The sequence below is a fragment of the Sander vitreus genome, chromosome 7, assembly GCF_031162955.1.
Source record: "Sander vitreus isolate 19-12246 chromosome 7, sanVit1, whole genome shotgun sequence".
Lineage (NCBI taxonomy): Eukaryota > Metazoa > Chordata > Actinopteri > Perciformes > Percidae > Sander > Sander vitreus.
The window spans coordinates 25,642,163-25,655,884 of record NC_135861.1 but is presented as its reverse complement, the minus strand read 5'-3'; the positions used below and the strand labels follow the sequence as shown (position 1 = coordinate 25,655,884).

The 13,722-nt window shown below is 40.5% G+C and overlaps 2 protein-coding genes across 5 annotated transcripts; one reads left to right on the top strand and one right to left on the bottom strand.

Moving 5' to 3' along the window:
* Nucleotides 1-3,083: 3,083 nt before the first annotated feature.
* dnajc5aa (DnaJ (Hsp40) homolog, subfamily C, member 5aa) lies at nt 3,084-7,126 on the bottom strand. 3 transcript variants are annotated; one of them, XM_078255619.1, is made up of 5 exons: nt 7,002-7,126; nt 5,985-6,113; nt 5,359-5,572; nt 5,081-5,252; nt 3,084-4,984 (listed from the first exon to the last, which is right to left on the bottom strand). In XM_078255619.1, the coding sequence occupies exons 2-5, from the start codon at nt 6,092-6,094 to the stop codon at nt 4,878-4,880; spliced, it is 603 nt and encodes a 200-aa protein (XP_078111745.1). In that variant the 5' UTR covers nt 6,095-6,113; nt 7,002-7,126; the 3' UTR covers nt 3,084-4,877. The 3 variants fall into 3 exon arrangements, with proteins under 3 accessions (XP_078111745.1, XP_078111744.1, XP_078111746.1); XM_078255618.1 differs by having other exon boundaries at nt 7,015-7,126; XM_078255620.1 differs by having other exon boundaries at nt 3,084-4,981; nt 7,015-7,126.
* Nucleotides 7,127-9,598: 2,472 nt separating this feature from the next.
* On the top strand, nt 9,599-13,112 carry LOC144521205 (glucose-induced degradation protein 8-B homolog). 2 transcript variants are annotated; one of them, XM_078255616.1, is made up of 5 exons: nt 9,599-9,796; nt 10,121-10,248; nt 10,381-10,577; nt 10,921-11,118; nt 11,798-13,112. In XM_078255616.1, the coding sequence occupies exons 2-5, from the start codon at nt 10,128-10,130 to the stop codon at nt 11,969-11,971; spliced, it is 690 nt and encodes a 229-aa protein (XP_078111742.1). In that variant the 5' UTR covers nt 9,599-9,796; nt 10,121-10,127; the 3' UTR covers nt 11,972-13,112. The 2 variants fall into 2 exon arrangements, with proteins under 2 accessions (XP_078111742.1, XP_078111741.1); XM_078255615.1 differs by lacking the exon at nt 9,599-9,796 and having other exon boundaries at nt 9,803-10,248.
* Nucleotides 13,113-13,722: the final 610 nt, after the last annotated feature.

Below are 13,722 nucleotides of genomic sequence, written 5' to 3'. Positions count from 1 at the left end.
AAAACATGCGTAAGGACATGCGTGTGTAGGGACATCAGGGATACAATTGTAGACCTGCACAAGGCTGGGATGGGCTACAGGACAATAGGCAAACAGCTTGATGGGCAAGCAACTGTTGGCGTAATTATTAGAAAATGGAAGAAGTTCAAGATGACAGTCAATCTCCCTCAGTCTGGGGCTCCATGCAAGATCTCACCTTGTGGGGCATCAATGATCATGAGGATGGTGAGGGATCAGCCCAGAACTACACGGCAGGACCTGGTCAATGACCTGAAGAGAGCTGGGACCACAGTCCTAAAGAAAACCATTAGTAACACACTACGCCGTCATGGATTAAAATCCTGCAGCGCACGCAAGGTCCCCCTGCTCAAGCCAGCGCATGTCCATGCCCGTCTGAAGTTTGCCAATGACCATCTGGATGATCCAGAGGAGGAATGGGAGAAGGTCATGTGGTCTGATGAGACAAAAATAGAGCTTTTTGGTCTAAACTCCACTCGCTGTGTTTGGATGAAGAAGAAGGATGAGTACAACCCCAAGAACACCATCCCAACTGTGAAGCTTGGAGGTGGAAACATTCTTTGGGGATGCTTTTCTGCAAAGGGGACAGGACGACTGCACCGTATTGAGGGGAGGATGGATGGGGCCATGTATCGCGAGACCTTGGCCAACAACCTCCTTCCCTCAGTAAGAGCATTGACGATGGGTCGTGGCTGGGTCTTCCAGCATGACAACGACCTGAAACACACAGCCAGGGCAACTAAGGAGTTGCTCCGTAAGAAGCATCTCAAGGTCCTGGAGTGGCCTAGCCAGTCTCCAGACCTGAACCCATTAGAAAATCTTTGGAGGGAGCTGAAAGTCCGTATTGCCCAGCGACAGTCCCGAAACCTGAAGGATCTGGAAAAGGTCTGTTATGGAGGAGTGGGCCAAAATCCCTGCTGCAGTGTGTGCAAACCTGGTCATAACTACAGGAAATGTATGATCTCTGTAATTGCAAACAAAGGTTTCTGTACCAAATATTAAGTTCTGCTTTTCTGATGTATCAAATACTTATGTCATGCAATAAAATGAAAATTACTTAAAAATCATACAATGTGATTTTCTGGATTTTTGTTTTAGATTCCGTCACTCACAGTTGAAGAGTACCTATGATAAAAATGACAGACTTCTACATACTTTGTTAGTGGGAAAACCTGCAAAATCTGCAGTGTATCAAATACTCGTTCTCCCCACTGTACATGTAGGATGAGGATAAAAAATTAGTAATGTTTGTGCAACCCAATATTTGCTTTACTTACTGTCATTATCAGTTGTATTCTGTGCCAAAATATACACTCACCTAAAGGATTATTAGGAACACCTGTTAAATTTCTCGTTAATGCAATTATCTAATCAACAAATCACATGGCAGCTGCTTCAATACATTTAGGGATGTGGTCCAGGTATAGACAATCTCCTGAACTCCAAACTGAATGTCAGAATGGGAAAGAAAGGTGATCTAAGCAACTTTGAGCAAGGCATGGTTGTTGGTGCCAGACGGGCTGGTCTGAGTATTTCACTATCTGCTCAGTTACTGGGATTTTCACACACAACCATTTCTAGGGTTTACAAAGAATGGTCTGAAAAAGGAAAAACATCCAGTATACGGCAGTCCTGTGGCCGAAAATGCCTTGTTGATGCTAGAGGTCAGAGGAGAATGGGCCGACTGATTCAAGCTGATAGAAGATCAACTTTGACTCAAATAACCACTCGTTACAACCGAGGTATGCAGCAAAGCATTTGTGAAGCCACAACACGCACAACCTTGAGGCGGATGGCTACACCAGCACTAGACCCCACCGGGTACCACTCATCTCCACGAAAAATAGGAAAATGAGGCCACAATTTGCACAAGCTCACCAAAATTGGATAGTTGAAGACTGGAAAAATGTTGCCTGGTCTGATGAGTCTCGATTTCTGTTGAGACATTCAGACGGTAGAGTCAGAATTTGGTGTAAACAGAATGACAGGGATGTGGTGGAATGGGAGCTTCGTGCCCTGGATGTGCATCCCACAAATCTCCATCAACTGCAAGATGCTATCCTATCAATATGGGCCAACATTTCTAAAGAATGCTTCCAGCACCTTGTTGAATCAATGCCACGAAGAATTAAGGCAGTTCTGACGGTATTACACGGTATTAGTATGATGTTCCTAATAATGCTTTAGGTGAGTGTAAATTAGAATTAATGCAGCAGAGATTAATAAATATTTTTAAATGGGAAAAGTGCCACATTTCGATGGGTACAAGTTCAGTATTATTTGTATTAAATCCATATATGTTTAATGTTTTTAACATTCTTCAGACCATGCTCCACCCAGCTCTATCCGTGTATCCATCCATTGTTTGGCTCCAGTCACACAGATTTAAGCCTTCTCCAAACTATACAAACTGAGGCTCACAAGTCAAAATGTTCAGGAACATTTATTCAACAACAGCAACTCAGATCAATGATCCACTTGTTTTCTTCCAGACACACAATTACCATGCTACAACATAAACGTTAAGGTGTATACTTTATATGGGCCAAGTGTATGTACAAGCGACCTTAACCATTAAACCATTCTTTGCTAAATTTAATGGTTACATTACAACACCATACCAGTTAAAATTATAGCCATCATCAAGTATGAAATAAATAAAACTCCAAAAATGCATCATATAACCATTTCACTATAGTTAAACTATATACTATGTTGTCTTTTTGTGGAGGCATGTCCTGATCATTGATCCATTATAGTATTTTCTTTTAAACACATAGTGCATTCAACTTAGAACATTTACAGTAGCATTTTTCAGTATCTTGATGAAAAAGCCATGACAGGAACATCTATGTTTCATCAACGGTTACAGGAAACATCATACAAGGGCCACAGAGGTCAACATCCATACCGTTAATAGCAGAGAGTGGGCAACAGGAGCTCACCAATTGTAAACCATTGAAACACATCATTAGCTTTTATGAAAAGGACAACGTGGCAAGGAAGTTCATGACAATGTATGGCAATTTGCAAGTGTGTGGCAATAATATATGCAAATTCAGTCGTATGAAAAATCTAGAGTCATTTTACTTGGAGCTGCCTGTAGCACTGAGCTCACAGAGGATATGCCTGACAAGCTTCTTACTCTACATGGATTCAAAAAAGTCAACAATGATAAACGATCACAGCATCGGACAAAATGTCACCAGAACACAAGGACTAAAAACATGATGAAACTCATACTCTTCACTACCTAAAATATCCCCATGTTCTGTAGTCAGCCCAACTATGAGGAGTGTAACATGTTTTTTCCCACACCACATTAACTACTTAACATATTTAAGACAGGTCAGAGATAAAAACATGTCATTCTCCGAACCCGGGCAGCTGCTGACAGAGATCTGATATTTCTACTATTAACAGCTCTCATCACAACCGGCTGGATTGCCAGGAGCTTCTTGGCTTCATATACCGAGAGATCAATAAGTAAACAAAAAAGAAACTGCAATAATTAGATGAAATAAATAGATTTTAGTCTTGATTAGTTGTGATGTCTCTGTTACAAATTATGTTTGCTATTGGTATATACCAACAAACAGAAAAAGAGCAGCAAGTCATCATATTATTACAATAACGTAGATGCTTTACCAACCGTTAGACAAATTAAAAATAACATTTCCCCCACTAATGAAAAACTACATCATTTAAATGTTAATTATCTGATTTTATCTATCAGATGTAACTGATGATTTGACGTAAAAGCAACAAAAAATAAAATGAAACAAAAACTCTTGTTAGGTTTGGCTGAAAACAATACATCAACATAAAAATGTGACACCATCACTAATCCACCTGGGCTGAAACCTGCCATAAATAAATGTATAATGCAAGAAATTATGAGTTGACATAAAAATGTACCTTCAAAAAAATCAGTCATGATGACCTGTTCAGTGCTGCAGATAACAGGAAGGTAGTCTCCATCCTGAAAAGACAAGCTGAAATAAAGCCAATACTAATTCATAACTTGAGTAGAAATGTTACGTCAGCAGGCATTTATGAAAGAAAAGTCTGCAAATAAAGCTCTGTGCCTCAACAACCTTGTGTTTCACATTGAAAACTCTCAGGGGAGCACACTGCAGACAAACAAACCGTGCTAAAGACGTACTGTAGGTCTGACAATGGCAGGTGGCATTTTCAACTCTCTGGTCTTTCAACAAACAGTATTGACTGTGAATCAGAAATGAAAATTGCACTAATATATGACAACTCTGTTCTCGAAGGTTTAATGATGGCACTGATCACCTCAGCAAACTAACGCATCTTTCTAACAGCACCTCCCTGAGCCATGGCTCTTCTTTTCTTTAGCATAATATATCTCGTAAACTTTGCCCCTCCTCCACCTCCTACTTCTCCTCCGTGTGAACTGTAAGAATGTGAACATATTGCACCTACATTATGAGTCTTGCAAAGTAAAAATGTTGCAAAAGATTAAAGAATATTTGGAGACCATGTTTCATAAACAGTGCATGCTACACCATGGTGCAAAGTGTGGGAGAGGGGAAAGTGGGATAGGCGACCTGTGCGGTTAAAGGCCAAGAAATACAAAAGAAGAAATAAAAAGGAAACTTAAGTTGTTTCTCTTATCTTCTCGTACTGGGGGGAAATAAGTTGTGAACCAATCAGGGAGGGGAGTAAGGGATGTGACTTCATTAGTTCCTTTCATAGACCATGCTTACTAGTCCCTCTCCTCCACATGGCTGTCTTTCTGAAGTGGATTTCCCCTTTCTTTCATCTCACTGAGGTGGAGCAGGGAAGCAGGCAGAACCGCAGGCCAGGATTGACGGGAACGGGGGGGGGTGTTAGTTGAAGCCAGTGTCGGTGTGGTAGGAGTGGTGCCCATCCGATGTTAACTGGGTTGTCTCTGTTGCTGATGGTTGCAGCATTATAGGGTCACCCCCAGCCTCTACTTCACAAACAGAAACAACATTTTTCAGCCTCCTCCTGTTAATAACCCTCTGACAAATTCAAAATTGGAGTGGTGACACAGGTGATGCAGTCTCACCTCTCTCATCAGATTGCAGCTGAGCCTCCAGGTCCTCAGGGGACACATAAAATTCCTGCTCATGGCCCTCCCGAGGCCGGGGTTTACATTTGCCACAGCAGCAGTTACAGCAGCAACATAGACAGCAACAGAAGTAGCAGCCAGTGGCTAGGCCGCAGAATACAAACAGAGCCTGCAAAGAAGCAGATTCATGGGAAGACGTCAGGAGTCAATGAGTGAGCAAGAAATAATAATCACAGAGCAAATAGTAATTGATCCAATATGTCACTCAGTCTTACCTTTGCCCACCAGCTTGAAAGGACAAAGTAAGTGTTGACATTCTCCTCTCCAAACTGCTCAGCCACATATAGTCCAAGAGAACCATATTTGTCATAAATATTACGCTTCGTGGGGTCATTCAGAATTGCATGAGCGTTGTTTATTTCCTTGAACTTATCAGCTGCCTCTGGATTGTCAGGGTTCTTGTCAGGGTGGAACTTCAACGCCAGTTTCCTGTGTAGAAAGTTGGCAAAAAGTTATTAAAATAAAATCACAGTAGGGCTCCAAATAATGATTATTGTCATTGTCGATTAATGGATTCGTTGTTTGGTCTCGTTTGGTAAAATTTCAAAAAATTGTGAAAAATGTCGATCAGTGTTTTCCAAAGTCCAAGATGGCGTCCTTAAATGTCTTGTTTTGTCCACAACTCAGATATTAAGTTTACTGTTATAGAGTAAAAAAAATAAAAATACAGAAAATAGCTGGAATCAGAAGATCAATTCTTTTGTGAAAGATTACTCAAACGATCATCAAAATAGTTGGCGATTAATTTAATAGTTGACAATCGATTAATCTTAGCAGCTTTATATCACAGCACACATTTTTGTGGTAATTATGTGAAGTAAGTCACAGAGGGATGCCTCACCTGTAAGATCTCTTAATATCATCAGGTGTTGCTACCTTCTCAACGCCCAACACTAGGTAGAGAGACTCCCCAGCGGTGGACAGAGAGCGCTGCCTCTGCTGCTCAGCCATGATGTCTCACGTCCACAGGCTGGGCACACACACAGAAAACTACATGCATTGATTGGGCTGCATGTCATGACCAGACCTGCTATGTTAAGATAATTTATCATGATATACATCCGTTTAAAAAAAAATACCAGGCCTTTAACTAAAGTGAGGCCTGTGTGACTGCAGGCAACAGCTGGTCCAATGCTGTCCAAACAACAATGTGGGAAGACCGAGCTGCTCTGTTTGAAATATCGGTGGGGGGGAACCAAAACAGCCATGTGCAACATGCTAGATGTATTATATTTTCCTGCACTTATTCAATTACCACAATGCAAATTGTCCATTTACATTTCTACATGATTTTACTGTAACTGTGTCATCTTGGCAGGTCCACTGACTGCCTCTGCTGCTGCGAGTAAATCAGTAACTGACATCCACACAGCCAACCAAACAGCCAACCATGCTGCAAGAGAAAAAGATTTAGCAAATTGATGCTGCAAGTAAAAAAAATAAATAAATAAATAAAAGACATTAAGCCATTCCTGACAATATAGCTGCTTCCGAATGGGTGTCATCTTGACACAACATAATAGCCACTGGTCTATTTGAAGCCCTGCACAGCTTATTTCAATATATATATATATATTTTTTTACAAAAAATCTGTCTGTTCTGACAACTGCGTATCAAATTACCCTTTGATACGAATCGCATCTCTGTTGAAATGGTCTATAAGAAGGATTATAAGACTCTGTGAATACGATGCTAGGAGCATAATCTCTGATCAGCAGCAGCACTGCTATAGCGCACAGCATCCATGTTGGTTTGCTTCCTGGCCTGTTCTTGATGCAAGCCAGGGATGGATCGTCAGCATTAATTTTCAAGGGCAAGGTGCAGTGTCTCGAGGACAAATAAATCATCGAAATTCACCTTTGGGCCTCACCTTTCAGTCGGCTGTGATGCGCTGCAACACTAACGATCCCAGCAGGTTCTAAATGTTGGACAGTGGAGCGTGACTATGGCTGCATCTCGCACGTACCCGGACCCTCTCTGCCAACTACACAATCATGGACAGCTGCAGCAGTACGCTGGCTCCGCCCCCCCCTCCCCTCCCCATGGCGACCCTACGTGCGCGTGCACAACAGGAATGAGATGATGATGATGGGGAGATGCTGGATGCCAAGGCGTGCAGATTGATTCAGCATTAATCTGAATTTTGCTTATACCTTCACAGAAACTGTGATAGTTTTACAATCATGGCATTAAGACCACTTAACATTGATTAAACAGACTTAGGCTAAAGCAAAAGTTCAACATTTTGGGACATAGGTCTAGAGTAGGCGCTAATTCTCCTTTTCGAGTTAGATGAGAGGATCAACACTCATATTTGTCCGTTAATTATACGGCGAATGACGTAGTTTAGCATGAAGACTGGAAACAAGATCACTAATTAACACGCTATAGCCTATTTCTATTTTTAATCATCTTCTTACACAAACTGAGGTGTAAAATCGACATTTTGCACTTTTACAGTGGGGATGTTTTTAAATTATTTCTTGGCCCTGAGCAGTTGCCAGGCAACAAGAGGACACATCCTACCAGTCACAGCCCAGAATTAGCCTAGCTATAGTAAAAACAAAAATAAAAATATGATTTGACGATTTATAGGCCTTCAGTTTTGGATTAAGACGACATGCTAATGGTTCCCAATTGACAGAGCCAGCCAGGCTTTCCGTTTCCCCCTGTTTCCAGTCTTCAAGCTAAGCTAGCTAGCTCCAGCTTTATGTTTACTTTTAGATTTAGACAGAGTGGTGTCAATTTTCTCATCTAACTAACTAAAGTGTATTTTCCCAAAATAATTAATTTTCTACATGTTGGGGGGCTAATCTGTTTAGGTCCACTTTATCTGGCTGCGACTACAGATAATGATTTTAAGGGTGGTTTAGGGACAGTGCTGGGAAGAGGGATAAGGTGTTTCGGGGGCTCCCAGAAGATGGCCCCCTTTGACGGGCAAGATGAAGGTGTGGTAGGCTATCTGGTGCCACATCTTCCTCACAGTCCTTGAGTTTGTACCTTGTCAGAAACCAGTGTTTATAGTGCAATGGCAATCATAAACAAATGGAGTTTGTTTTGGAGGGGGGGAGGGGATCCTACTTTTTTTTTCTGATGTCCCGTCCAAGTCACATCTGACAAACTGCAGATGGTGTGTCATGCCAGGATAATCCACAGGAAAGTATAGGGTAAATGACTCGGGGCACTAACATTCCAGGGGATCCTGAAAGACACAGTTTTGTCCATTTTGTTCTTGTTGTCTTATGATGCTCGTCACTTCACACATTCAGTGTAGGCTACATTATGTGGTGTGCATGTGACAAATACGTGAAGAGTTAATTTGCAAAAACAGATACAAGCCATTCTTAAAATGAATAAACCAACAGTTCCATTGATATTCCTTTGAGTACACAACAAAAACACGATTTAGAAAGATAAATAGAGATCCGTTTATGCAAATTAACCCATCACTTAAATCATTAAGCTAAAGTTTTCTTTACTAATTGTATTTTTGACACTTACACTAAGAGCAGATCTGCATGTGAAAAAGGGCAATAGGAGACCTTTGTGTCCCATCACAACCTGCACCTAATGTTTGCCTTTTAATTAACCGTAACCACGATTTCTTTCTCTAAACTTAAGGCCTATTGTAGTTGCTGCCATGCACAGAAATTGTAGAAAGTAAGAATTTTAATCAGTCATTGAATATAACCCGGGTTCTGCAGAAAGAGGTCGCCCCTCGACAACACAGCACAACATAACTAATAATGCAGGACCCACCTTGGTTTATATTGTGTTTTAGTGGTGCAAATGTTGCAACCAACATCACTGCAGGCTAATTTGTACCAGTTAGCCAAAACGCTAATTTCAACAATTGTCCCTTGGCCAGATGTTTAATTAGCCAATAAAACAACAATAAAACACACACTAGGCCTACACAATTTGAACATAAGAAAACCAAACAAAGCAGCTGAACAAGACAAAAAGATTAGGGGAGTCAGACATGCATCAAAGTGAGACATGTACAGTGCAGGCAATTAATATAAAAACAATGTTAAGCAGACAATCAGCGCTGGCAAACATGACAACGTAAAATCACATGATATTACAAAAGGGGATGCAATCTGACAAATGCAGACCAAAAGGCAAGAAAATGAGGACAGATCATGGCAGACTGGCAGGTCTGGTTGCTTGCCCTGGGGGGCCCGGGACAGTAGCCCAATTTGCCCAGGTTAAACTAGTTTTGCCCATATATTGGGTTGAGATGGTATATATAATGCACAACATATTGATCCTCTTCAAGTCATTCACTGACTGAGCCCTCATGTTCTGTAGAAGCATCTGTTATGTTATTCACTTTGTTTCCTTTATTTTGTTGAGAGAAGGCTAAAACGCAGATCAGATTCAACCATCCGCTGCGCTGACTGTTGTGTACCTCGGCAACCGTGACGTCACTGTCCTCACCAATCGCAGAGCTCGCAGGACTGACGCTTCTATCGCGAGGTTATCACATTAGCTTGGTTAGTTAGCTAGCCGCGAATAGCTTGACTGTGTAGCCGCATTTTACACTTTTATACTTCTTAAAAGCATTGAGAGGACACTGCGCATTTCTGTTGTGATTATTGTCTTCTCACGCCTGTAAGAAAGAATAGTCGCCAGGCCTTGTTTGCACGGTGAGTTGTGTAAACGCACACAGTCTGCTAACTAGCCAGGCTGCCCAAGAGGAAATTGGGTTTGTTTTGGATGCCTCGGAGAATCTCCAATTTATTTTTTAGTGACGCTAGCGAGCGCTCAACCGCAATTTAAGCGCATAAATATCGTGTCTTTTCTTTTGTTATTGATTTGGCACCTTTGTCAGTAGCATATGTTTGCGCTCAATCCTTAATATCTATCTGCACTGTTGTTGCGTTACTGTTCGTGTAGGACCAAACTGTGACCAAGCTGTGTCAGTCTTGCTCACGTTTCGCTGTATTCCCAATGGATTTTCGTCTTTCCAGGATCCCAATGATGAGTTATGCTGAAAAGCCAGAAGACATCACAAAAGAAGAGTGGATGGACAAATTAAATAATGTTCACATACAGAGGGCGGACATGAATCGGCTCATTATGAATTACCTGGTGACAGGTGAGGCATGTAGCTTAACGACAGTGACTGTGATTTGAATGTACAGCTCGTACAAGCTAAAAACAAAAAACATAATTCATTACTATCCTTAATGTCTTTGCCCCTGCCTGTATCTGTTTCACATGTTTCAAGAGGGATTCAAAGAAGCGGCGGAGAAGTTTCGGATGGAGTCTGGGATCGAGCCAAGTGTTGACCTGGACTCTTTGGATGAAAGGATAAAGATTAGAGAGATGATCCTGAAGGGACAGATACAGGAAGCCATTGCACTCATCAACAGCCTACACCCAGAACTGCTTGACACCAACCGATACCTGTATTTTCATCTGCAGGTTCGTTTGCTTTTAGGTTTTAGTACATGCCTTCTGTGAACTGGAAACCATATTATGCAGGTCATTAGACTGAGGTTTATGAGGTGAACTTCACAGCTTTTGGAAATGAACAAGAACACATCTCAGCAGTGAGAAGATTAAGGCACAGAAAGTGTAGTGAGAAATGAATAACAATTTAACCCCATCCATCCCCTATAGGTAATAAGAACCCCGGCTGCCATGGGTTAGGGTTAGCATGAGAGATTGTTATTTGTCATCTTTCCTGGTTAGGAAAACATTGTGACGCTAGATAAAGCTTAAACTTTTGACATTTACTGCTTGTACTTCATTCCTCCTCTTGCAGCAGCAACATTTGATTGAGTTAATCAGGCTGAGGGAGACTGAGTCAGCGTTGGAGTTTGCCCAGACACAGTTAGCCGAGCAGGGGGAGGAGAGCCGTGAGTGTCTGACAGAGATGGAGCGAACACTAGCTCTTCTGGCCTTTGACAACCCAGAAGAGTCGCCCTTTGGAGACCTGCTCAACATGATGCAGCGGCAAAAGGTGGGCAGGATTTTAATCTGATGATCACACTTAATTCACTTCACTATTTCACATCACTATTTGAATAGCTGGAAAAATGGAAATGTGCACAGCAATTTTAGAGCGCTTCCACACCTAGTTTGGTTCATTCGCTCTGCACCAAGGAGAAAAAAATAAACATTGTTGCCTTTATTCCTGAAAATTACAGTATTATTTGTCCCGTTTGTATCTAAGGCCCTGTGCCTATTACTGTAGTTCTGGTCTGTGTTGTTTTCACACTAACCTTTTTTTACTAACAAACCAAAAGCTGTAAGCATGGAGTTTTCCAGACTGAGAGCTAAGTCATTGATTGGACTGTTTTGGTAACACTCATCCTGCATCATCAACCTGTTCAGAGACAGGACAGAACAGAAGCGTCTTGTACAGCAACATTACTGGGGGTTATTAGTGTGGGAGGATCGCTATGTTATGCACTTTTTTTTTTTAACACTTATTGAACTGCCAAAGTGCACGGAGGTAAATACAAGCACAACATACTGCTGTTTTAGTCAACTCATGATAAATCCCCACATTTACATGCAGACTTTTTGTGTGTCAGACTGCATGTAGGCATTAAGAACATAGTGAATGCAGGCGATAAATAATTGTGCAAGACATTTGTTGATTTCATTTTGACTGCAACACATATCTTGATGCACAGGTGTGGAGTGAGGTGAACCAAGCTGTGCTGGACTATGAAAACAGGGAGTCGACGCCTAAACTGGCTAAACTCCTGAAGTTACTGCTGTGGGCACAAAATGAGCTGGACCAGAAGAAGGTGAAATATCCCAAAATGACTGACCTTAGCACGGGCACCATCGAGGACCCCAAGTGAACATACCAGACAAGAACAACCACCTTCCACGTCCCCTTAATTTATGATCAGTCAGTGACTGTGTGACAACCAGGTAACACATATGTATAAACAAATGCTACATTGTTTTTTTTTTTTCCAAGTTTCATTCAGGACAGATACAACTTAATTCATTGTGCAAACTGTAAATTGCTGTATTTGCAAATTGACAGAAATTATTTAGATTAAATACTAATCCTGGATTTTTAGATAGATCTTGGAGACGGCACAATTCAAATTGCTGTTTTATATTTTGTCTTTCTAAAGCCTAAGCCAGTAGTAGTATTTATTGTGATCATTTCTCAGAGAGAGAGAGAGAGAGAGAGAGAGAGAGAGAGAGACTCCGACTCCCCCAGGATGGAACTTTGAAACAGCAGACACACTGCAAGAGTCTAGATTGTTTCACATCAGAAATAAGTTTAAAATTGAAATTTCATACACTGAGTATTTTTCAATCAAATGGAAATGCACACGTTATTAATGTAATATAGTTTTAATTAATATACTATTTTATGATTTGTTGTACATTTACAATATGTCTACGGGATGGACTGCCTTGCAAAATGATCATGTCGTGTGCGTTTGAGAGGGTGAAATACCTGACTTAACGGGTTGAAATCAGAGATGGCTTCCTGAGTATTAGCCTTTTTGGCCTTCTGAGCCTACAGTATGAACCACACTCAATGTGCTCCAAATGGTAATGTTTGGTTTCATGTTACAAGAGATTAGGATCATCTTTTGTCAATCCCATGATGGAGGGAAGATTTAAACGCTGCTTGAAAGAGCTATGTCCATTAAGAAATGCTAATGAGTGACGGTGCCAATTACAGCAACTCTGTAGTTTGAAAACTCATTTAAAATCTGTTCAGACTGGAACAGATTCTTTTGTTCATTGGCTCTGTTTTGGTACTTAATAATTAATGATCAAAAGCGTTAAAATTTTGAATTTGATCAGGCATTTTGAAAAAGTCACAGAACCTGCTGCCCATTTTGCCACTTTTGAAGCCGTTAGTATTTTCACTTTAACTGCATGCAAGTGTATCTTTTTTTTTTTTTGCAGTTTGGAAAGGCTCTTGTGCTTGTTTTTTTGTTTACTTTTATATATAAAAACCAACAAACCTGCTGCTAGTTGTCCATCCTTAATTTCTTTTAAGGTTGTATTGTCTTCATACATATTGGCTTTGACATATACTGAGACCCAGAGAGCTCACATCCCTTTTATTATTCAACATTTTTAAGATCAGATTTGCAATTATTAAAATAAACTTTTGTGAATCATACAAAAGCTGTTTTCCATTTTCTGAGTTGTGAGTGTGCATGTATGCAAATTTTAAGGGAAACTCCACTGATACTTTAAAAGCAGTGGTGGAAGTACAGTTAATCAAGTACTGTACTTAAGTACAATTTTAAGGTACATGTACTGTACTTTATTTCCATTTATGCTACTTTATACTTTTTAACTACAATTGCAAAATTGTAGTTAAAAAGTTTTGATATTGCACTTATTGCAAAAAAATTGCACTTTTTACTTTACATTTATTTGACAGCTTTAGTTTGATTCAGAGTAATACAAAATATAAATCTACTAATACATTACCATTTACTATAGGTTAAGCTACCTAGCTATATATAAAGTAATTAAAATGAACCCCGCCTTTACTAGCTGCAACATTAGTAATGCTCACACATTAACACATCAATAATATATTCTGAAATGGGCCATTCTGCACAAT